The sequence below is a fragment of the Triplophysa rosa genome, linkage group LG12 (assembly GCF_024868665.1).
Source record: "Triplophysa rosa linkage group LG12, Trosa_1v2, whole genome shotgun sequence".
Lineage (NCBI taxonomy): Eukaryota > Metazoa > Chordata > Actinopteri > Cypriniformes > Nemacheilidae > Triplophysa > Triplophysa rosa.
This window is the reverse complement of record NC_079901.1, coordinates 24,324,963-24,350,718: the sequence shown is the minus strand read 5'-3', so window position 1 is coordinate 24,350,718 and position 25,756 is coordinate 24,324,963. Positions and strand designations below refer to the sequence as shown.

The 25,756-nt window shown below is 38.3% G+C and overlaps 3 protein-coding genes across 5 annotated transcripts in view; 1 reads left to right on the top strand and 2 right to left on the bottom strand.

The window, feature by feature from the left end:
* myo7aa (myosin VIIAa) overlaps positions 1-8,987 on the bottom strand; it is a 35,017-nt gene extending 26,030 nt beyond the window's left edge. For 2 of the 3 annotated variants that reach the window (XM_057348366.1, XM_057348367.1), the window contains exons 1-4: positions 8,874-8,987; positions 6,200-6,269; positions 771-884; positions 450-602 (exon numbers count right to left, since the gene is read on the bottom strand). In XM_057348366.1, coding sequence (XP_057204349.1) covers positions 450-602; positions 771-884; positions 6,200-6,217 — 285 coding nt within the window. In that variant the 5' untranslated portion in view covers positions 6,218-6,269; positions 8,874-8,987. Of the gene's footprint in view, positions 1-167; positions 186-449; positions 603-770; positions 885-6,199; positions 6,270-8,873 lie in introns of all 3 variants that reach the window. The other variant, XM_057348365.1, reaches the window with a different exon arrangement.
* Positions 8,988-10,375: 1,388 nt separating this feature from the next.
* On the bottom strand, positions 10,376-25,031 carry capn5a (calpain 5a). Its single transcript, XM_057347318.1, has 13 exons — positions 24,838-25,031; positions 23,311-23,483; positions 19,778-19,909; positions 16,946-17,154; positions 16,406-16,598; positions 15,301-15,494; positions 14,110-14,187; positions 13,198-13,393; positions 12,993-13,115; positions 12,695-12,891; positions 12,472-12,593; positions 11,764-11,900; positions 10,376-11,677 (listed from the first exon to the last, which is right to left on the bottom strand). Exons 2-13 carry the CDS (start codon positions 23,473-23,475, stop codon positions 11,495-11,497), a joined length of 1,929 nt encoding a protein of 642 aa, XP_057203301.1. The 5' UTR covers positions 23,476-23,483; positions 24,838-25,031; the 3' UTR covers positions 10,376-11,494.
* On the top strand, positions 17,239-18,588 carry ompa (olfactory marker protein a). The gene has a single exon (XM_057347324.1). The coding sequence runs from the start codon at positions 17,895-17,897 to the stop codon at positions 18,375-18,377; it is 483 nt and encodes a 160-aa protein (XP_057203307.1). The 5' UTR covers positions 17,239-17,894; the 3' UTR covers positions 18,378-18,588.
* Positions 25,032-25,756: the final 725 nt, after the last annotated feature.

The window sequence follows — 25,756 nt, the reverse complement described above, 5'->3', positions numbered from 1 at the left end:
CAGCGAGCGCATGAACATCTTGCGGATACGGTGGTGATGTATTGATGTCGTAAGCTCACACCTGACAGCCATGTTGAAATGAAGCACCGTAAAGAAAACACACTCGTTCAGAGTGAGCCAATGAACAGCCAGCAGTCATGCGCATGACATGATGTCTGAACACTTACCCGACCACCACAGTTAGTCTTTACACCCAGAAAAGAGCCGAGAGAATATAACCAGAGCGCATAACACATGACCGTTATTAAGCACTATAGAACAAGCAAAACCTTTTCTAATAGCAAACTATTATTAAGAACAAATAACTTATTATTATATATACATGTACACTGACTTTTTCCATAAAGTTTGTTTATGTAAATGTAGAAAAAATAATGTATTCATAACATTTACTTGTAACAAAGTAACACAGCATGAATGAAAGACATCAGCGGTTTTGTGAGACTCACATAGATGAGATGTTCTCTATAGCGGATGAGAAGGTTCCGGAGGATGCCAGCCTCGTTCAGATCACCCAGACGAATCATGTCTTCCACCCCATGGATGGACGTCGGGTGCATTGGTTTGATGTTGGTGGCATTTTGGGGGGAAATCCAGTGTTCCTGAGATGAAAAAATCCAGATTCACAACGTTCGCACTTGTGTGTTCGTCTGAATAACATTCAACAAAGCCTGTAAATCAATAAACCAACTATTTAACTATTCCAAAAAAGTGTAACACTTTAGCCCAGATTACCAACACAGCAGCACAAATGATAATCAATAACTCACATTTCCTTCATCATCCACGACTTGAATCTGTCCAGAATCACAGAGCTTCACCACGGCTCCGATCGGGACCTCAAACTCTCGACCGGTCTTCGGATCCAGCCAAACATAGTCGCCCTAAAACACATTCAGACCGTCTGTAAACACTGCAGAGGTCAGAACGTTCACGTCTGACATCATCACATGATCCAAAAATCATTGAACGACCCCACGAAATCAAAGATGTCTGATATCATCCAAGTCCTCTACAGTCTAATGTACTCCTTAATATTGCTAGAATCAACATTCAGCAAAGCAATATGTTTTAAATGAAGGTTTTTATATGGGGCTGAACCTTTCAATACATCAACATTTTTAAAGGTCAAAGCATTAACACACTGTAAAAAAAATCTGTAAAACAACGGACATTTTCTGTAAATTATAGGAAACAAGGATATATATTAAATAGTTTTCCCCATTTTTTTGTAAATGTGTTGTCTTGTTCTGTAATTTAATAGTTTTTGACCGTATTTCACAAATAAACTGTAAAAAAAGAAATCTTGATAAAAAAACGGCAGCTGGGGCGCCAGAAATAAACGGCAAAATAACGTGTTTTCCCTGTAAGATTACACTTTCCCCTGTTTTTCTTAATTTGCGGTCTTCTTCTGTAGTTTTACGGTTATTGACTATATTTTTAAAAATACATAAAAAATCTGTAAAAAAAACATTAAAATTTTGTTTTTTGACATTTTACGTTGAAATCTGTAAAAAATAACAGAACAATTCTGTATAATTACAGGGTTGTTTTACAGTGCAGAGGAGACACTGTGATGTCGTCCATGAATGACACAACCAAATGAGATTTCTTTTCTTCTGTGCATGAGTTTGTTTTTTTACTTCTGAGATTCTAAGCACGAAAGACCCGCAAGGCACAAAAACGACATCTTTACAAAACTTTAAAATTGAATGTAGATTTAATATGCAACCATTTCAAGCATAGATTTCACAAAGTGGACAGCTCCAGTATCTCTCAAATAAAAAACAAAACGCAAAATATGTGTAAAAATATGTGTAAAAAAGTTTTACATTCCCTTATAACACACACGCATGCACACACACACACACACACAAAATCCTGATTGAAAAACACACACGCTCACACGCACGCATGCGCACACACAATAAAAAAATAATAAATGCATGTATAAAAGGGTTAAATGTTAACCAACCACCCTCGTCACATAACCAATAATTAACTTCAGTCGTCCAGAGATCATCCTTAAGACGATTCCATAAATAGAAGAGCTGAAGAATACACATCCCTGTGCATAAAAGCTATGACAGCTATCAAACACGCGTGTGTCATACCGGTAACAGAGTGGTGTGATTGACCACGGTGTTGACATTCCGTAGCAAAGCCCACTTTGCTTGATCTTTGTCGTAGAGTTCAACGTAATCCCGCCGTTTGTACATCCTCAAGAACTTGAATCCATTCAAAGAGAGACCCTGCCACACATTCAGATGATCACTTCCACCGCAGGTGCGTGACACCAGAGATGTCCAGAAGGATTCCAGGCCGTCTGCTTCACGTCCGCAAACACACAAACACAACCGTCTGGACCTGAATCTTCACACGAGCTTCCTTTGGTCACAGGAAAGCAAATCTACATCGCCTCTTGTGTTTTATTGTTGATTGGTCTCTCTCCGTCTCCTTCAGCTCGTGTGAACTGAGGGTTGGTCGGGGGATGATGTGTAGGTGTGGACGCTCATCCCTGGATAATATGGAGCTTTTTAATTAACTAAATATCCTCTAAGGCAAATCAATCCAGGTGAAGGAACCCAACACCGTTTGGCCACAGCTGTCACGTCTGAGAAGGTCGAATCGTCGGCCGGCACCACTGATACAATCCTAGCAACGCTGAGCATGTGAATAATTCAAACCAAGACAACAAATGTGTCTTCTGCTCCGTCTTTCATAAGGAAAACGTACATTGACATACAGGCAACAGTGAGGAAAATAATTCATCTAGGTGATTCACTACAAACAGACATTCAGAGTAAAATGAGAATGGAGGTGTCCCTCTTTTCTTTCTTTTTGGTGAATTCCACAAAACATGATCACAGAAAATTCTAAGGAGAATGACATTTAAATGAATGTATTAGGACTTTTTTGCATTATGATGGAATGTTTTCGCAAAGGCCATTATTATCATAGATTCAAGTTTTTTTTATTTCATTATAGGAAAAAAGTAGTGCTTCATTTTACCTCATCTTTTTAATGCAAAATCATAACGCTATGTTCTTAATATTGGATACATTAACTCCAATATTGTACTGACAGGTGAATATTAATGCTCATCAATCCATCCATACCTTCACCAAAGCTGCTTGTCTTTGAGATTTAATGCACATCCCTCCAGACATCACCGTAAGTTCGTTCATGTATTTGTCTCTTCATATGAATCAACCATTAGCACTCATGCAGTGTTTGAGGGAACATGTCACATTAGTCATGCTGTCACTGAGTCAGTTTAAAAAGAGCACATGTGAGTTAGACAGCAGGTAAATAATTCAGTAAGAGTGAAGCTTGTGTTAGTTATAGACATGCATTATCCTCACAAACAATACTACAGCACTACAGTTACTCCTGAAGGTGTCATGAAGATGAAAATACGTGGATGCTGTTTCACGAAACGCTCCTTCAACCTTATCAGTCAGAAAAAGGTCTAGTGCACTTAACAGATGCAGCACATAAAGTGGACAAGAATTTCAGTCTAGCCCCACCAAAAAAACAAAAAATGCACTTTCATTCACTCTCATGTGCTTGTAAGTGTGTATCGGACTCATTCCTTTGCGAAACACAAAAAAAATTATTTTGAGAAATGTCTCTGTGGTTTTGTGGTCGTACACTGGAAGTCAATGGGGTTCAGTGTTGTTTGGTTATTAACATTCTTCAAAATATCTTCTTCTGTAATCTGAAGAAGAAAGAAAGTCATACAGGTTTGGAATGACATAAGCATGAGTAAATGATGACAGAATTTTCATTTTTGTGTGAACTGTCCCTTTAAACCCACAGTGAGCTCAAGTCTGTATTTAAGATCGCCCCCTGCTGGTGATAACTGTCATATGTTTTATCTTTGACTTGCATTTTCTGAAGGAAATATTTGTTGCGTTTTCTGCAGGTTTTAAAAACCATAGGCTTGCATTGCAAGGAGTGCTTTTAAGTCTGAACACTAGACAATAATAATAAATAAACTTTCTGACCCGCAACTATCAGGACTCATTCTAACTAAATCGCATTCATACTGCCACCGAGTTTAAATCATGTTCTGCATTGGTGTTAATTAGCATTTAAATGGCAAAATTAGCTGAAGGTCAACCAAAGTGAGACAGACCATTTATCTACAGCTACAGCTGCTACTTCACGACAACAGGCAATAAAACACAATCAAATTTACACATCACTGAACAGTGTTATTGCCAATTTAAACACGTTTGCATTTAAACCATTAATCATTCTCATCACATGCAGCTTTGATGTGTTTTGATCACATTCTCAAACTGTTTTCATAAAACAAAACTATTCAGTTGTCACGTTTCCAGAAAAAACAACATACGCTCTGTCCTGTCAGAATGAGCACGTTAGACTCATTACTGTGCATGACCGCACTCACAGCGGAAGTGGTTTTGTTCTCATGACTCCTCCTAGTTTTTGTTTCTTTGAGTGGGCCGAGAATGAAGCAGATGGTGTCATTGGAGGGGCTCTGAAATATGAGAGTCAGATTGGAATGCGTTCATTAGATCATGCAAATTAGGAGCCTTTGATTTAAAAAGGTAATAATAAAATAATGCTTAAAGTCCCAGTGAAATTAAAATGTACAATTCCCAATTTTTCATGAAATATTGCAGCGATTATTGTAAATAGCTTATAAATGTGAGTCATTCGCTTTTTAAAACTCATATGCCCTTATAATGTTCAGTTAAAATGCACTTCCGCCCTCTAATGACTATCCATCTCAAATGAAGTTAGACGGTTTAGGAGGAGCATCCGTTAACTCCTCCCCTTTAACTGTCAGTCTGCTGCCAGTTTCATTTCAAAATGCAACGCCGGTTTTATACATCCAATCAAATCGCAGGCAAAAAAACGCAAGCCACGCCCACTATTTTTTCATTCGAAATTCCGTTTCACTCAGAAATGCGTCAAAATACGGAACTACAAACGATCGCAACTTCCGGTTCACGGGGACTTTAAAATAATAATAACTGTGTCTAAAAAGAGTGAATTTGTGTGACATTAAACCTGTTAAGCCAAATAACCCAGAAGAGCGAGCCTGACATGTGTTTATTTAGCCTACCAACTTTTGCATGCATTTCATTGTCCAAGAACAGTATTAAACTTTAGTCACGTATGATAGTAATCCAGTAATTTACTTAACACGGTAATGAGAATTGTTTCATAAGAGTATAATGTTGCTATTCGAAATAAAATCTACAAAACATCATTTTAATTTTATGCAAGCCGTCTTACCTGTATAAGTGTTGGATATCACTGAGTAACTCAGCCTGGGCACTCTCGGATCCCACCCCTCCAAAAACCTACAGTGTGCTTTCCTTCCCTTCATCTCCATGGTAACCCAATGTAAAACTAAAGTGACGGCGGACTCTGATTTCTATCAATGTGTTTTTTAACGGGACATAAAGATTTCCACTCTGTTTCTCCAGCTAGAAGAGGACGGACAGAGGGAGGATGGATGGATGGCCCGTGTGAATGAGCAGCGTTTGGCTGTTGTGTAATGAGTCGCTGTCGGCTGTGATTAGAGATAGAGAAAGACAGATCTGTGTGTATGACACACACACATAAAGCCCACAGAACACTAAACTGCCTGTTATTTCACTACAAATGATCATGGATCTGTAGATTTGTTTAACAGAGAGATTTCACTGGACATTCAAGTAATATTTTTAATTACGTTTCATTTTATATTATTCATTTGTTTTTTTTATTTGAGCAATTTTGTTATGTGATTGTCATTTTATAATTTATTAATTATTTATATGTTGCTATGCAATGCAAATTGTTAAAAGCACCATACAAACTATATTCCTGTAGGTTTTATGTTATTTTATATGTAGTTATTTCCAATAATTTAATAAGTTAAGTAAGTTAAAGATTTAAATGCCTTAACTTAAATTTTGGTTTATTGCCAAGATAACATTTCTAGATTTTTAGAATAATATTTAGGCCTACATTTTCTTTTATTTCAATTAACAGAAAAGGTTCGATAGTGTTGTTTACAAACAACACGTGCACCATCAGTCACGACTCACAAGAGCAATAATACAAACAGCTCCTTTACAAAAAGCAGAAAAAACAAGGTACATTTTTTTTGAGGTGATCCGGACAAGACCTGGATCAGATTAGAGATAACAGGTATCATTCTCTCTGCGTGTACCTGTTGTAGAATGACCATGACTCTGCTGTTTGTGTTTACTGCTGGACATCAGACGTACCCTCACGAGACCCTGGAAAAAACACACACACGCGTGAACATCACTTACACAATAAAGTGACAAACAAACAGGTTTAATGTCATGAAATGCATAATCCATATACATTCAAAATAACCACAAGAGCTACAACAGGTGCAGAAAGTGTCAAAACAAGACAGGTTTTTAAGATCATAAATATTTTAAATGAACTTTCCATTTTTTCGCACACATTAAGCACAGCGAGCACATAGCATTGAATCTGCTGGTCATCTGATTAAGTTATTCATACTGCTGTTTGTTAAGTTACTGATATAACCCTTTTTTTGTCAAATGTAAAACATGTTATACATACACATGCATTATATTACATGGACACACATGCATGACTGATACTGAAGGAGACATAAAACACAAAAAATATAATGAATTGTAAAAAGCCACAGTTGACATTTAGTTTAAAGAACAATTTCAAACAGGAGAAGTGAACAGAGCAGAAAAGCTGTAAACATTCTCATGTTGAATAATTTAGCCGTAAATGAGCTGCCTCACATTTCTGCATCTGTCTAGCAGGTTCTGTTTGACCCCTGACAAGCATCATCATCATCATCTCGGTCAAGATTTCACAATATGAAATGTGTGTATAGCTGCAGTTGTATGTGTAGTTGTGTAGTTGTTGTAAGTCTAGCTGGTTAATCTGGTGCGGACACGCTGAGGTGAACAGGCTAAATGTGCTCAATAGCGCAGCATGTATAAGGCCATGAATATTTTACTCTCTAATTACACCAGCTCCCGTCCTCCCGTCTGACAATAAAGACATCACAGTCCAGTCACACAGGCCAATAAAACCAAGACCATTCGTATGATACATTCTTTGACATTTTTATGTTTTCCACTACTGTGCAAATTCTTCATGGTATGTTTTGGTATTCACCGGCAGATATTAAAGGAATAGTTCACCCAAAAATGACAATTCTGTCATCATTTACTCATCATCAGATGAGTATCAACTGTATAAATGTCTTGGTTTGGTCGAACACAAAGATAGATATTTGGAAGAATGTGAACAACCATTGACTCCCATAGTATTTATTTTCCCTACAATGGAAGTAAATGGGGGATGAGATCTGTTTGGTTGCTGACATTCTTCCAAATATCTATCGTTGTGTTTAACCAAAGAAAGACATTTATACAGGTTTGAAACAACTAGAGGGCGAGTAAATGATGACAGAATTGATCTTTTTGGGTGAACCATCCCTTGAACAATATTTACTATTAAAATCCCGGTTTCCCAAAGCCCAGTTTTTTGCAAACTCAAAAGCTAAAAAAGTTATATATAATATAATAGATTTTATATATATATATATATACTGTAATAGAGATTCTCCATTATGTTGTTTTGCTTAGAGACATACTTTTTTTGGCAAATGAGAAGACAAAATATCTCAAAGACATATGTTGAAGTGGGTGCAAATCATATGCTGAAAAAATATTGGATGAATGTGGGGTTGAGCTCTTAAATTTTAGACTATAAGTAAGAGAGATTTTTACAAGCATGTGTGCCACTGACATACAGTAGAAGGATAAGACCAAGATAAAAAAATCCACAGGGTGCCAGTCTGCTGACCAATGACAGGACACGATTCAAATGGACAAATAAAAATCCTAAGGACCAAAATACCTGTAGAGAGCCGTGTGGATATTTTAAGAAGCAACCACACCCGGTAATCCGCAGCTGAGCCAGAGATTTATCTTTGTTTTTAAACACACTGTACTGTTCTCTTTAACTCAACACAAATGCAATCGTAGTAAAAAAATAACACAATTGTGAAGACAAGAGAGTAACAGCAGCTTTGTGCAATGATGGTTATCTCAGGAAAAAAATAAAAAAAATAAAGAGATTTGCTATACTAGCAGTACATTCAAGAACTATTGAAGGATTTTAACCTCCCAACCTTACCATTCAAATCAATGAATAAAGCCACTGATATGACCAGCAATTCAAACTCAATTGTCATATATTTGTATTAAGCTGAAATGAAATAGAACAAAAAACTGAAGAGATAGATGTGAAGGACAAACTAAATGCTGAAATGTCAAAAACCTGCACAGCTCGTTGAATTGAGCAAGCATCAGACGCTTTGACATAAAAAAACTCACATTTCACAGCGTCATGAATCATCAGCACTGATCTAAAACACACATCTGATCTTATATCAGCTGCTGTGAGAAAGATGTACTCAGCACATTATAAATGTCGTCCTAACTTTTTTATAAAGGTAAACAAGGCCAACAAAAAGGGTCCCGTTAGTTTGGGAATATACCATAAAATGATGTGATTTTTTTTAAGCTCGAGGAAACATTTATAGATGATGGTAAATAATACTGCACCATTAGGATACCATGGTATTACACAGTAACTGATACCATCACCAAGATATCAGCACAGTGGATTTATGTAAGAGACATAAGCCACCAAACACTTAAACATCAGATAAAAATGACTGTCACAGCAATTATATGTGATAGAACACTGTACACAGAGTCATTATATTGTATGCCGCAGTCAGGACTATTGTGAAATAGATATACTGAACTGTACTGTTTGATAAAATGAAGAAACACACACGGTCCACTCACCACACCGCAGGAAAAGGTGTTTCAGGTGAGCTGAGAGAACACAGACATCCACACAGGTGAGTCGCAGGTAGACGTGAGTGTGCAGAAGAACTGCTGAAGAGGAGAAAACGCATCTGTGATGTGTGTGACACACTCCTTTCATTCACCAGCACTGATCCTCCGGGGGGGGGTTAAGAGACCTCGCACGCACGCACGCACGCACGCACGCACGCACGCACGCACGCACACACACACACACACACACACACACACACACACACACACACGTCTGGTTTACTATCTCTGTGGGGACAGTCCATAGGCGCAATGTTTTTATACTGTACAAACTGTATATTCTATCCCCTAACCCAACCCCTAAACCTAAAGATCATAGAAAACTTTTTGCATTTTTAGATTTTCAAAAATAATCGTTCTGTACAATTTATAAGCTTTTGTGCCCATGAGGACCTCAATGTTGGTCCCCACAGTGACACGAGTCCCCATGTGTTGGTGTGCATTCAGGTTTAGGTCCCCACTAACATATAAAAACCAAGTCCACACACACATAATACAGAAATAAATGGCGTTTAACACACTCACTCACGCACACAGACAATACACAAATAAATTGTGTTTAACACACACGGACACACACATAATGCAAATTAAAAGTCACGTGAGTGTCTGATGAAAAGGTCACAGCTTCATGACATTTGATTTGAAGAGTTTATTTTACAGCTCTGACAGCCGGAGACGACAGATTCATGTCTCCTGACGACTCTGTGTGTTATAACATAACCTTACAGACACAGATCTTCATCACATTATGAAACATCACTAAACATAGTTACACTTTACTGTTCTTCAAGATTTGTCACGTACATTTGACATGTTTCCATGCCTAGATATCACCACTTTAGACAAAAAAAGTTGCAAAGTATTTTAATGTGTTGTGAAGAGGTACAGGAACACAGTCTGAGATGAATTACAATGATGTGAAATCATGGGTCATCGTTGCATTACATGAGTAATTCAATCATGCCGCACACGTGTGAATGCTCAAAGTGCAGAAAGATGATTTCTTTGGCAATTTCATCCGTTCTGATAAAGGCACTTTCTGTAATAACTGTAAAAAACAGGTTTTACTGTAAACAATGCTGTCATAATAATTCAATCATCATCTGACTGTGGCTGTTTGACCTCTACATCCACTGCCCTTCATCTCCACATTTCTCCATCATTTGAGTCGTATCTTTGCATTTGTGTTGATCAGTTTGATCAAAGTAATATCAAAATTAACTGCATCAGAACGAGACCATACTCATGTGCAAGTTTTAATTTGGGTGCTCATGACTTCACACTCTGTAAGGGTCGCTTTATAGTGATTGTTTTTGTCATTTACAGAATTTTCACATTTTGGAAGATATATTTTCTTCATTGAACAAATAATGCTTAAAGATATTAAGTTTGTAAATCTTACAATGCAGGAGACGACTTAAAAAGAAAACATTAAATAATCACAATTAGTCACAATTATTTAATGAAGCAAATAAAAACATTATATGACAATATGTATGACTTCAGCCAAAGGTCATAATGGTGACAGCCCTATGTGTAAACTTAACTAAGTAAGGGAATGTTATTTATTGTGTTTGTAAAATGACACAAACATAATGAAATCTCATCTCCATGGATCTGTGAGTGTGTCCAAACACACACATGCTGTTAACTCACAAAAACATTACTTCTCTATTAGCCTAATACGACAACATGGTCACAAATAATATTTTAGTTACGAAAAGACATTATATTTAGGTTTTGCCTGGAAAATACTAAAACCTGAATATGAGATTTCTTTAACATGTCTTCGTTTTCAGCAAGTGATAAGAACATTTTAAGGACAATTCAGTAAAATGGCCAAATACTTGTGAACCCCTGTGTGTCTTTCCACTCTTACACCATACTGACACCTAGTGGCCACCATGAATATTACACTGTATTGATGATGTGTCAATCAAAGATGCATTTCAAGTAGATGTCAAACATAAATGAATCCTGCTTTCTACAGATATAAACCCTGAATAAAACACTGCATGTCTACTCACAAAATACAACAGATGTTTAAACTGTGAATGTTTTGGTTGTTTGGCAACTGTACAACATTGAAATGCTCAGCCAAGGTAAAAAAGTGATAAGATTATGACAAATATTTGAAAAAATATATATACAAACGCGTAAACGGATTCAAAACAAGACAAAAAAACATGTACCTTGAAAAGTGGAAGATAATATGACGGCATAAATATAACTGAAAAGAACTAATATTGATGTGAGCATTTGATATGTGTAGATAATATACTAATATATACGCATACACCGATATAATGATAAACATATAATTTCCAAGACAAATACAACAGTAAGGAATTAATACCAGAAAATCGCAACATTAAGCTGAAAAGATGTTGTGAACAAGTCGATTTTGCATCACTATTTGGCAGACAGAAACATTCCGAAAAGACGCATTTTCGAGAGACATACTTCAGATGAGACAGACAGCACATCAAGCGCATAAGGTACTTAATGATTTACCACAGACGCAGAAACGCGTAAACAAACCAGGCTCCGCCCACACGTGAGGTTCAGATGTTTGTCAGCACGTCACTGGTGTTGAGGCTTACCGACAGCAGACCGGGCAGGTCGTTATTCTGACGATTGCCTTTGTCCCGCAGGTGAACCGTGTGAAGCGGCTGCAGGTCGGACAGGTCACCGGTTAAGACCACCTGACCCATGAATGAGTCCTTCAGGATGTTATGGTTGTAGATCTGATCGGCAGAGAAAGGAAAGCGTCAGTCATCAAAACAGAAAACACGGCAGCATGGCTTCATTAGGATTTGGAAGAAACGGTCACCCGAATGAAGATCTGCTCTCTGGGTTTCTTCCTGTAGAAAACAGCCTTCACGTCGAAGTCTGGAGTCTGGGTGTTTTTGTGCACCGGTGAACAAACCTTCTCTCCCTCACACATGATGATGACGTACGGGTCACACGCTGAAACAACAACACTCACTCCATTACTACATTCAAAGCACTCTTGGGATAAAGATGGATCTAAACAAAGGATCCAAAATGCAAATCATATTGGGGATGAAGGATTAAATATACACTACCGTTCAAAAGATTACGATCATTTACACATTCTTTCGTTTTTCCACATTTTGGAATAAAAGTAACCTCGACAACTATGGGATGACACAAGTGTATTTTGGGAGTTATGTTGTAAAGAATTTACAGAACTGAAGTGAAGTAGTTTACATCTATTCTGAGCTCTTATGTGCAGTTTTTTATTATTATTCAGTTCATGTTTCCCATTTCAAAACATTTTCCCTGTTTTAAAAAAGTCTTTTTGTCCAAAAAACGAATGCACGTTTAGACAGGTAAAGATGTCTTTCTCCAATCTTGTTGAAAATCGTGCACCAGAAAAAGAGATCACAAAGAGGACGCCGGACTAATTTCGAGAAAATGTGTCGTCTTATAAATCCTAAAATTAAATAAACGAAATAAAGAATTGAGCAGATTCTCTTATTTATGGTATTTCCATACAGAATAGACAACAGCTTACATCCATCTGAATCCTGGGCCTTGAGTCCATCAGCTCTGTGCACGTGCACCTGCGTGACCAGCTTCGGGTAACCACAACACCCCGTCCAGCACGTTTGCGGTGGTTCATCTAGTGTGAGCTCTCTGAGAACCACACACACAAAAATAAACCAAAGAAAAGGTTCGAAATGACAAAATAAACATTTTATATAGTTATTTGAAATGTCAAATATCTGGTGTATTACTTGCAGGTTGCAGGAACGTCTGTAAAGATACGTAACAGGAAGTCTCCCTGCAGGCTGGGGTCAAAGGTCGTGGGAACGATGACATAACGGCCTTCCTTCAGTTCCTTGCGCAGAAACACGCTGCGAGAGTTAATGTAGGTGGAGCTGCCCACCGTCTTCTGGATCGAGTGCATGCGGTACTTCCTGTTGAGCTCGACCTATCAGAGACGACATGAGGACTTCTTAGTACATCGCATCCGTGCAAGAAAAAAACATGTGCACGTATTGTTATTTTTCTTCTATTTTTGAAATGTTGTACTCTTTGGATATCAAAGCCGATGGCCAGATTCTCTCCTTTTCCGTCTTTGGATTGAGCTCTTTTGTCCTGCTGCTGTAGGCAGATCAAAACCTCGTCCTCTGCATTTGTCACATCAAACACGTACTAAAAAACACACCGAGTAGCACACTCTTCAGTACACAAATACACCCAAATTCACACGAACACTTCCGAGCGCCTGACACACCTGTGGGTTCTGGAGGAAGGTGGCTTTGTGGTTGATGCAGCCACCGGATCGGTTTCTTAAAGGGTCGTCTTGATGAGACCAGGAGCCACGCATCACGTCCTCCTCCCAGGTCTTGTGGATGCTCAGGTACGACGTATTAATCAGGCGACACAGAATCAGGTCTGTGAAGTACTTGCAGAAATCCTCAAAATTCATCCTGCACCATAGAAATGAGTGATGATTATAATGAAAATATAAGTTTTACAGGTTTGCATTCGCTTGATTTGTTTTTATAGACCATTTCGCAAGACTTAAACGCTGGTCCAGAAGCACTTCCTGTTTCAATGTTTTTGTATTTAATATATATTTTTTTAACCTTACATAAGAAAATCTTAAAAATATATTCATTTGATCTTTTGATTTGGTTATAATTGCTCTGTTCGTTACATTTTGTTCAAACACTGGTGCAGGGTTAAAACACTGAAACAGGAAGTTCCTCTGGACCTGTGATGTTTACGTCTTCCGAAGTGGTCTATAAAATATTGAATGTTATAAACTGTATACACTACATGTACATGCACACAATGACCTCCAAAAGCTTTTAGACACTACAACTAAATATAAAAGTCAAGTATTAAAGCAAACTGCACTTATTAAAAAAATAACGCACAAACACCAATTTCATGCAAATGTTTCACCGACAGCAGTTTGTTATATTTGTAACAGTAAAAGAAAAGACGCACTGGTCAAAACAAAACAAATGCATCATGGGAAGATTAAAGAAGCCACTGGCTTTGATATTTTTTACAGAAGTGTCCAGAATCAGTTTAGGGTCACTATAATTCTAGCTTTCATAAAAAAAGGTTTTTTTACTAAAATGCACAAAAAGTCTCGTCATAAAGAGCAAAACTAATTTAGACAACACAAACTCACCAAAACTCCCCATCATCTTCCACGGTCACACCCAGCTTCTCTCTCTCGCTCTTACTCACTCGCTTCCATTCCTCAGAGCTGGAGAAATGTAGAGAGAAATGGACTAAGAAAGACATTACAGTACATTAATCTACTTAACAGTTTTTCATATTTGAATGGGTTCTAAAACATCTTACAGTAAGTTTATACATACATTACATTAATGCACTCAAAGAGAAGACTGTGTCCGTTTCCCTTAAAGCAGAAATATGAAGCTTGTATTTTAGCTTCAACACTTTCATATAAATGTGTTTAACTAGAGTCTGTATAGTGGTTGGTTGTGTAGGTTTATTCTGGTTTCCGAGTGAAAATGACCATCTTTACAAGATTTACACGATCGTAATATATATACAGTATATATACATTAGTTGTTTTAAAGGGATAGTTCACCCAAAAATAAAATTCTGTCATCATTTACTCAATCTCTTGTCATTTCAAACCTGTCTGAGTTTCTTTCTTCCGCAGAACACAAAAGAAGATATTTTGAAGAATGTTGATAACCTGCATTGGTTTTGTGTCCATACAACAGAAGTGAATGGGGTCCAGTGCGGTTGGGTTACCAACTTTCTTCAAAATATCTTCTTTTGTGTTCTGCTGAAAAAAGAAAGTCATAAAGGTTTAAAATGACACCTCTAAACTTTCCTATAAAATGGAACAATGCCTGATGTTTGTCTTATCACAGTTCAACCTGATGGGGGCAGTATAAGCACAGAAATACACAACGAATTTAAAACACCAGCAGAATATTTGGTTAGAAACAAAGAGCCTTTGTAAGTCTGTGTCCAATCAGAACGCACTTTTAACATTCCTGTTTTCCTCCTTAGCCTCACTTTTCCCTTTTGTGTTTTTGGCTGGGTGTGGTACAAAATTTCCTCCTAACCGCACAGCACACTTCTGATAAATGTTAACGGTGTGCAGATGTTGTGTACAAATTGTGAAGTGTTTACGTGATGAGCTGGAGTGTTTCTGGTGTTCTAGGTCTTAAATCACAAACTATATACACAACGTAGGAGATGTGGGGCACAAATTATCAACCAGTTACACAAACAACGCACTGAAAAACTCTAGCTAACACAACAATGACTTTAATCTCCTGTGGTTCTATTCATCTATATCACGTCGTTTGTGCTGATAACGCAAATGCAGCCAGACCTGTCGCTCCAAGCTCCGTTCCACTCTTTCTGACCCCAGGGGTTCCTCATGCGGATCATGGAGAGCTTCTCGGATTTGAAGAACGCCAGCAGACCGGTGCCCAGACGCACCTTCCTCACGTCTGTTACAGCGTATGCGTGACCTTTGACCAGACCGCAGTCTAAACGGGCTTCCATGTCTGCCTGAGTGGTCGCCTAAAGAAAAGCAGAAATCAGCATTACTGATGCACTCCTGTTTTCAGATTAACACACTAATTACAACACTAATCTGCTTACAGGCTGTTTAAATGACAACAAAGCAACATAAGACAAAACATCTTAATCATAGCAACCCACATCAAAATACTGCAGTGTACTATAGTATTTAATACAGATAGCTACAGTCAATATCAAAGTCCACTGGAGTATTTCAAGAGTTTGGTTCCAAAATCATGTTTTTTATTGTGCATTCCAATTAATATCAATCAGACTGCAGTTGGTTTGTTTTGATTTAAGCCATAATAACTCAAAAAATACAGCTAACTAACTAAACTAAAAATATGATAACATCATAAAAACCATGATTTTTGAAAGTTTAAAAATGGAGTTATCTCATTTGCATATCTCAACTGTTCATTTGCAACGACTTATCAATTCAAAAGTTAATACTACAGAATTCTACAATTGACTACAGATTACTATAGTAAATACTAGACAGCAGTATTAACTACAGTTTATCATTTTACCATAGTTAATATAGAAGTATACTATACTATTTACTACAACTTAACAGTTTACTATAGTAAATATTCAAGTAGACAGCAGTATTTACTACGGCTTATCATTTTATTATAGTTCACATAGAAGTATACTATACTATTTACTACAACTTATTAATTAAACATGAAAGCATACTATACTACAGCTTATCAGTTTAGTATAGTAAACATTAAAGTATTCTTATGGTATTTAGGTAATACTACAAAATTGACAACAGTTTACTATAGTAGCAGCCTATAGCATTGTATTTTTTCATGTGGAACAGGCTTCATTTTCTTCAGAAGTTTTTCTTGTAACACATGATGATGATGATTTAATCCTCGTGTGAATGTGAACATCAGACTCACTCTGATGGAGCAGCTGATGAGACCGCCTCTGGTGTGGACCTTCAGTACTCGCTCAAACAGCTGATTTCTGGCCTCCTCCTCCTGAGTGTTCTTGCCTTCCAGCAGATCCATGGGTTCAGACACGCCTCCAGTGAAATCAACGAGAGCATCGGCCGTGTTGCCACCGTCCAAAGCTTCATAGCAGCCACATAACCTGAGAGATGAGGGTTCGCATCAATGACAGCGTACGGAACTCAGAAGAGGAGCTTGAATTTAAAGGGACAGTTCACCCAAAAATGACTTGGAAAATTGTAAATTGTGAAAAGAAAATTGTGCAAGCTCTCGATGCTAGGGGACAGTCCGGCTTAAAAAAAAACTAGAGTAGTTCGTTTGAATTGTGTGCTACTTTTCAAGTCACGCAATAGATTTGTTCAAGTAAAATAACTTTGCAAAATATGCTTTTTATTTGTTTCATGGAAGACGAAAAGTACTGATAAAGGACGACAGAAATGTTGTTTTTTTGGTGTAATATTTCTTTAAGAATGTGGTTGTGATACTTGCTTGGCATAGGCTTTCTCCACCAGAGCACTCCAGAACTCATTACTATCATTGGAGTGACAGTAGATGAGCTGACCGTTCGCGGTCGGCAGCCGGTCATCGATAACAACATCAACCCATTCTCCAAACCGCCAGAACCGGAAGTGAAAGATTCCAGCATAGTTCTCCGCTTTCTGATTGTCCCATTCCTGGTCTTTCCAATCCGGGATGACCTATAAACACACAGAAGACCAAAACTTACATCAACCGTTAATAAAACTTCCATTTTGCATTATTTAAAAATATGAAATTCTCTAAAAAACCATTCATTTCCCCTCATGTGACTCTTGTGAGTCTTTCTTCAGAGGAACATTAAAGAAGATATTTTGAGAAACGCCAGTTTCAGTCAGTGGGGTTCAATGTTGTTTTGTTACCAACGTTCTTCAAAATATCTTCTTTTGTGTTCTGCAGAAGAAAGTCGTACAGGTTTGACATGACATGACGTTGAATCAATGATGACAGAAATGTAATGCTTTCTGGAAGTTCCCGACCCTCCAATCATGTCAGAAACATTTTAAACATACACTTTCGCTCAAAAGAAAGACTCAACACAAATATGAAATGCACGCCTAAACTAAACGAACCTACAGGGACATCCTAAAGTTGCCTTTTTACATCAGAACGCATATCTGTTGCCTAGTGCAATGCACTAACAAATCTCCCAAAGGGTTTCTCCTCCCTCTTCTCTCAAAACGCATCCAGTGATTCAAAACATGTGTGGCAGAATCAATAAAGTCCCCGACTAAATGAGGCTTTTTGCCCCGCGGGGCCCGGGAGGCGGGTGGTGTCGGCAGGGAGCTGTGAAGAGACACAGGAAGAGAAGGTTGAGAGAAGAGTTCATTCCGTTGCCGGCAATCCGCGACCAGACGACTCGTCTCCGTTGCCCAGCGAGAGGAGAAAGAACAGTGCAGTCATGGGATCAGAAATGGAGCTGAGCTTCACCGAGGACCTCCAGCTGACGGAGGTGATGCGTCTGCGCATGCAGTCGCTCCAGCAGAAGGGTCAGAAGAGGCAGGACGGCGAGAGGTTGCTCCTGCCGCACGAGGCCGTCTACCGTCTGGATTTCACCGAGCAGGAGTTGACCTTCGCCCACTGGAACGTGACCCTGCAGGGAACCGGACGGTTTACGGTCACGGGCATCTCTCAGCTCTGGACGCCCGACCTCACCAACCTGATGACCAGACAGCTGCTGGAGCCCATCGGCCAGTTCTGGAGGAACGCCGGAGACCCGGAGGATTCGCCTTTCAAATGCTTGGAGGCGGACATCCAAGAGTTCGGAGAGAGGATAGCGGAGCTGGCCAAAGTGAGGAAGGTGATGTACTTCCTGTTCGCTTTCAAGGAGGGAGCTGAGAAAGACAAGATCACCTGCACTTTGGTCTTCAACAAAAGCGAGTGACGGTCGGATCAACCGGAGGTCCTAAAACAGTCTCTTAAAAGATGTAATGGTCAGTCGCAATCTTCCTTTTAAGATCTTCCTTCTATTCACTACTGTGTGCGTTTGTGTTTAAATGAAACTTTGAGTAGTCGACGTTGATTTCCAAACGTTTTCAACAATGTCATTATGATACCGTAAGATGGAATGTTATTAATGCAAATCTACAAATACACTTACAGTCAAATAAAAACGTTATCAATCATTCCATTTATGTCATTGTGTGTTTTGTATCGAGTGGACGCGATGAATGCATCGGACTGGAAGGTCGACAGAGACAAATCCAACCGCTGTACCACATGACTGGATCAATGTCGATGCCTGTCAAACTACCAGCCTTCAGGCAAACTGTTTTTCACCAATAAACTTGATGCAATGCATTCTGGGATTGCGTTGTAAAGCATTAGTCTCTGGGTATGAGGTTTGACCATATGAGGCACCAAACAATTTGGAGAACTCAGGGACACCCAACGATACCTTAAGATGCTACGTATGGCACCTCTGCAGGTTTTGGAACGGAGCGTGTGTGTGTGTGTGTGTGTGTGTGTGTGTGTGTGTGTGCGTGCGTGCGTGCGTGTGCTGGGGGTCTTCTGAGGGATGGTAGGAAGAAAAGACACTAATTAGTCCTCAAGAGGAAACAACATATCTAGTGGAGAGAGACAAGGTACATACACAGGAGAGCAGCGGTGCATGAGCCACGTACTCCAACAAAACGCGGCGTAGATCTACTGCGACAGACGCATCATCTCAGGAGGCTTTAATACAGAAACAAATGACGTACCACTGGTCTCGAGTGAACAAAAAAGCCACACAAAAACTATTTGCATGTTTAACAAAATAAACAAAAAAATACCCATTTCATAGGACCGACGATTGTGTGGAGTGTGGACACAAATAAAAAAAATCACAAATGAAACCCCAAGCCTCCAATTAGACCCGTCTCGTTCTCTGCACGAACAACAACACACGCTAATAACCTTCATTTGTTAAGCACACGCTCCCACGGCTCACATGTTAGGATCAGCAAACACCACTTAATGAGTTCAGCTATCGTTCAGCACAAAATGACACGTTACACGAGAGGAAAAGAAACGCTGAAAATGTGATTCTTGCTTTTTAGAGATTCGTTTGTACACTATGTGGTCTCCTCCCGGACCTTCTGACTAATGTATCCGGTCACTCCTGGTGTGTTGAGTCTCACTGGAGGATAGATTTACTTTCATGGACATTTGATTTATTCATTAACCAAACAAAAGATAAGGAGGGAGGCTGCTGATAACTCAAACTTAAACACAGAAGCGGGAGAGAGAGAAAACAGAGAAGAGCTGAAAATAAATGTAGGCTTTACACTAGCATCAACTTACTTTCTGCCATAGTGCTTCTCTGGAGGCCAGACTGGAACACGCTGCAACAAACCAGCAGTTACCCAGCTGCCCCTGGTGCAGGTCATGAGCGCTAATCCCATTCACAAACAAGTGCGGATCATCACAGAGCTCCTGTTCGAAGAAAAAGACAAAACCATTCCCATGATTCTGTGCTTCACGATCAAACAAACACATTCATGGCCGTTAGCATATTTGATATGTCGTCATATCTTTTAGTACTGGATGACATATTATCCCTATTAGATATAATATAAAAATGCAATCAATGTGCCAAAGATGGTACCCGCAGGCAATTTCATGACAACAGCAAGTGACACGAGAGCGGATGATGGATTTATCTCCAAAAAGAGTTCTGTAATATGAGGATGAAAACTGAGACTGAGGACAAAAAAACGATAAAAATCCAGGCTATCACATAAAAAATATTTTTGAACTTTTCCTAAATACGTGTAGAAATATGACTGTTGTATTTCTGAGAAGTGAATCTGAACTTGTTTTCTTTGCAGTATTTGAGGTCTGAAGAAATACAGAGCAACTTTTCTGTTATTTTCAACTGTTTCTCCAGCTTTCATTTTCTGCAAATAAATGCAAATAGAAACAATATTTTTATTAGAAATTTGGGAGAAATATCGTTTCTTCGTCATTTTACATGAACACATACAGTACCTATAAAGAGTTAATTCAGAAAAACTGAAAATAAGTTTGAAATTGTCTCTAATTTTTTGGCGTGGATTATCATCAAAATTTGGAAAGGCCAAGCCCTAATAATGATGCCACGTCTACTTGTTCTTGGTTTAATTGTTTTAATGTGTTACAAAGCCAAATAACTCTTTGATGAGCATTGATATCTGCATACGAGGCCAATGCATTAACTACTGCCAAGAATTCACAAATTGTGCATTATTAAGATTTAGTAAAACAATATCTAGTAAGCTGTTTGTTTAACATTATCCGGTAGCCTGTACCGGCCGGGTGATGTCAGCTGAGAAAGAAAGAAAGAAAGAAAGAAAGAAAGAAAGAAAGAAAGAAAGAAAGAAAGAAAGAAAGAAAGAAAGAAAGAAAGAAAGAACGCTGTTTCAGAGGTGGAGCACATCAATACATTATGCGGACAGTTTTCATTTTTCCAGAACAAACGTGTTTTCTTTACAATCCTGTAGCACTAGCACACTAAGACTAAAACAAAATGCGCACGTGAACCGGGTCATCCGTGTAGATGGTTCACAACACTTGCTCAACTATCAAAACACACTTCTGCTTCAAGAAGTAACGTACATGACAAAGACGTTGTTTGAAGAGGGTGTAAAATGGCAGCATTACACTTGTTCAACGACATCACGCTCACACACCTGAACTCTCGTTCGTGATGGCTTTCGAGGGACATTGAGGGCGTGTCATGAATATACAGTATGTAGCAATGCTCCCTTAGTGTAAACACAATGATCTGTGTGAGATATCAGTGCTGTTTGTCAAGGTATTCTTTAGGCTGGGGATTTAAACAAACACCAAACCCAAAGTATTAAACGTGTTAAGACAACAAAACAAAACCAAACAAAAATCCCAGAAGAAGCCAGTGTACGTCTTTGGAAATCACACGGAACACCTGCATGCTGTACATTTGCATTAACAAACACTGGGAGAGAATTCAGGTTAACTGCAATATTGGGACGGATAGATGTGAAAATGTAAAAACTCACAAGTAGGCTAAAATCAATCTTTGCATCAAGTTTAAATATTGTCACATTTACATTTATTCATTTGGCAAATGCTTTTATCCAAAGTGACTATCAGAAAACAACAAGCGATATGTCTACTCAAGGTAAGTGCCAGTAATATAAAAGTTTTGAGTATAACATTAAAATGATATAAGCAAGCATACAGAGAAATGTAGAGAAAGAATAGAGAGTCGGGCAAAAGTTTTAAAAATGAAGAGTTTGGTTCCAAAATGAGAAAACTCCGTTTTTAAAAAATGTCAGAAATCATGTTTTTTTATTGTGCATTCCAATGAATATCAATCAGACTGCAGCTGGTTTGTTTTGATTTAAGACATAATAACTCAAAAAATACAGCTTACTAACACAATAAAAACATGATAACATCATAAAAAACATGATTTTTGAAAAAGTTAAAAAACGGCGTTATCTCATTTTGGAACCAAACTCTTCAAATGTTTTTTTGAACAATGTCCTGTGGTGTGGAAACCGTGGTATAATTGACTCCGGTCCGTTCAATTATTCGAAAGTTAATGCACACCCGAGGTGTAAATGCACACTGTTACACCTCGGGTGTGCATTAACTTTCGAATAATTGAACGGACCGGAGTCAATTATTCCTTACGTATTTTCTCAAGTTTTGACACATTATCAATCAGTTGACTCTTAAATATAAAGGCGCTTAAAAGGTTCTTCACAGCCATGCCATAGAAGCAGCATTTTTGCTTCCACACAGCACCATTCAATAAAAGGTTCTTCAAAGAAGCATCTTATTTGACCTTTTTTTCAATCTGAAGAACCTTTTTTCACCACAAACAACCTTTCGTGAAACAGAAGTGTTCTTCGGATGTTAAAGATTCTTTATGGAACCATTTAGACAAAAAATGCTCTTCTATAGCATCGTGAAGCGCCTTTAGTCTTAAGAGTCTAAGCCATCCTATCTACAGTATGTGGATCTATGCACGTCACGGCTTGTTAAAAGCCAAGGAAACCGATTCATGAATCAAACACAAAGTCTCCAGTTCTGACAGCTAGAGGAAATCAAGTCTAAACAAACCTCATTTCTTAATAACTGTTACAGGGTTAGGGTAAAAACAATCCTGGCAAACACAAAACATGCAGCACTGAGTGTGGACATTATTGTTTGAAATATAAACACATTTATCTGACATCAGGTTGCAAGCGTAAGTTACACGAGGCATCCAGTTACACAAGATCTTCGTATACGGCAAACGTTCGGTCACATCCTATAAACACACAACTCAAATACAAACAATACGAACATGGCTCTAAAGTCTAATGTCTAAAGCATGTTAAAGCAATAAGCCGTGCGAAGCAGTGAGTTACAGTGCATTTTATAACAGCTAGGGCGTTGTGGCACAACATTAAAACCCCCTCAGCTGTTATAAAATGCACTTGTAACCCACTGCTTCGCGGGGCTTATTGCTTTTATAAAACGGTATTCCATATGCGTAGCAAGGTTTCATAAAATAAAGTAAATAAAATGATATTTAGGCTATTAATATATATATATATATATATATATATATATATAAAATCGGTGTATTTTATCACGGCTTAGAACTCGGCTCAACCAATCAGAATCAAGGACCAGAACTGACCGTTTTATAAAATGATATTAAATGCATCACTAGGGCTTTTGATTTAAACAAACCATCAACCGTCAGTATTAATTATAAACTCAATATGAAAGCAACAACCGCTTCTTATACAACAACTGGCTCACATTATACATCACAGATGAGTTTACTCTCGATCTAAAAATCTTCAGTTGTTCATTACCTTTGGTCTCTTCCAAGTGACTTTTCCGATGCGGTTTGCAGCGTAGAAGAGGGACTGGTCCACGACGGGGAAGACAGGGTCTTCAAACAGACTTCTGTTCTGCTGGCACTGTTTCCTGAGGGATGCGAACTGCTGCCCTTCATACGGCTTTACGGAAGAGAACATACTGCGGTCTGAAAAGACAGCATGGGCATCCTGTGGATTATTCAATGCACTCTTCATATACAAGTATATGTCTTGTGAGAACACGCTTTTTATTTTTGAATGAATTTTTAAAGTTACACTGTCGCACAACCATGCAGAAAAAACCCACATGAAAACCCATCAAAAAATCACATGACCCCTGCGTCAGTCAAAACTCTCAACAACAAAAAACATACAGCAGATCCAATACAATTTGTTTCTGTAATATGGCTGTTGTTCTGCTTTTTGCTCTGATGCCGTTCACTGCAGAAGCTCCAGAGGTCAGAAGCTCACTCAACTCACATCACCACACAGCAATTACAGCATCACACACACTGTCAGAAGTCTGCTATACAGAAGAAAATCTATATAGTGCTCAGAGTAATGTACTTAGAGGCCATATTCCCACCCAGGCCTGGATCACTGACACACACTTTCACTCTTTTAAGACAAACACATTTCACAATACATGAATCTCCATTACAGGTTAAGAAGGGAATGAGTCAGTGATGGCATTGTGTTTTAAACAGGGTGTGTCTACAGCAGTTGCACACTAATCGTGTCCCATTGTCAATGCATTCAATTTCTAAATATTAAAGTATGTGGCAACCGCGAACAAATGATTCTACAGTTTCTCTCTTAATTCAATTCATGTTTCAAATTCATTTCATGTGACTTGTGTAAAGTGAATGTATGAAGTCAGTTCATGTTCACACAGGTGTCCCGCAGAATAACCACATTTCCCCTGTGCTGTCTTTAAAAGACGTTGTGTTTACATCTGAAAGCTTAAATGGTGTGTGAGAGAATGCAAACTGAGAAAAGACAGTCAAGCAAACATAGAACCGGTTATTTTCCTCATGTACAGATAACAAAGAAATATTTTTTGTCAGAATTATAATGAGTTTAAAATGTAAGTCAGTATGTTTGGAATGAAACAGTGTGAATCACATGTTTTGAATCACTACATTGATTAAAAACCCTTTTAAGAAGAAGAGAGCTAGACATATATATATATATATCCACTGTCAATATTTCTAGTACTTCTGAGGAGTTTTTAAGGTGCGGTAGCCATAATTTTCAAATCCCCTTTACATGTGAAACCCTAAAATGTCGAAGTTTGAATCTTGAAAGTTTTATAGTTACAATGTAACTCCTCCCTTTATAACCTCGCCAAACATGTTTGATGTTGCAAACGCACGTCACAATATCACAAAAACAATGTCTCCCAAAAAAGTGAAAAAAACCCACCCAGAGTTGTTCGACACATTAGCACCACAAAGAGATCGCCCACATTCGCAACATTTGTTTTTAAACGGCAGGAGTTCAGTATTTCAGTGGATTTACCTGCAAAACTCTTCCTGTTAGTCAAGCTGCTTCAATCAATGAACATGAACGCGCAGATGAGAAGCAGATGCTCCTATAATTCACTGATCCATACGCACAGATGCATGTTCACAGTCTTCAATCCTCCAGAGACTCAAGCAAATGCTAAATGACAGTGTACATCCTGTGTCTGTTTCCTTCTCTCGTTCATTTCTTTAGCTTTAGGGAGGGGCTATCACACACACACTCACACACACACACGCACGCACGCACGCACGCTCGAGTTTTTGCTACACACCGCGTTTATCAGTGAGGAAACAGAGTAAAGCTCATCCGCATTATCACACTTTTCATAGAAGCGTTATTTTCACAAGGTGAAGTTTTATTGTAACTTTTTATTCTGAATAAGTTTGACTTAATAGCGAACAATAAACGTAAATGAACAATGCACGCGCACTTTGTAGACTTGAGAACTTGAGCTCAATGCTGCCATCTTGTGGCCAAACCAACAATGGTTGGTTAACAATGTGAATGGCATAAAAGTGGGCGGAAGTGTTTTTAAAGGGACAGTTCACCCAAAAATAAAGAAATCCTGTCACCATTTACTCACCCTCAAGTTGTTCCAAACCTGTTGAGCACAGTTCTGGAACATCATTCCCTACCATAGTAGAAAAAATATTGTATATTTGTTCCGTTGAACACAAAATGAGTTAATAATAGAGGTTTGGAACAACTTGAGGGTAAGTAAATGACGAGTTTTGGGTGAACTATCCCGTTAAGCAGGCTATACATATAGGCTTTATTTTTATTTCTGTCAATTTGTCATGTTATTCTTTTTTTTAAGTTACCTGTAACTTTTCTCGCTGTTGGTCTGAAAAAAACATATATTACTGTTGAATCGTCGTTAAACATAGATGCCTGGAATAGAAATATTTGTTTC

Coding starts and splice junctions, on each gene's coding strand:
- capn5a (XM_057347318.1), bottom strand. CDS start 23,475: ATGTTCTCTTCCGTAAAGCCGTATGAAGGGCAGCAGTTCGCATCCCTC. Junction 15,495..16,405: donor TCATCAGCTGCTCCATCAGA/GTGAGTCTGATG, acceptor GCTTTTCTTTAG/GCGACCACTCAGGCAGACAT. Junction 13,116..13,197: donor CCTTCCTCCAGAACCCACAG/GTGTGTCAGGCG, acceptor TGTGTTTTTTAG/TACGTGTTTGATGTGACAAA.
- ompa (XM_057347324.1), top strand. CDS start 17,895: ATGGGATCAGAAATGGAGCTGAGCTTCACCGAGGACCTCCAGCTGACG.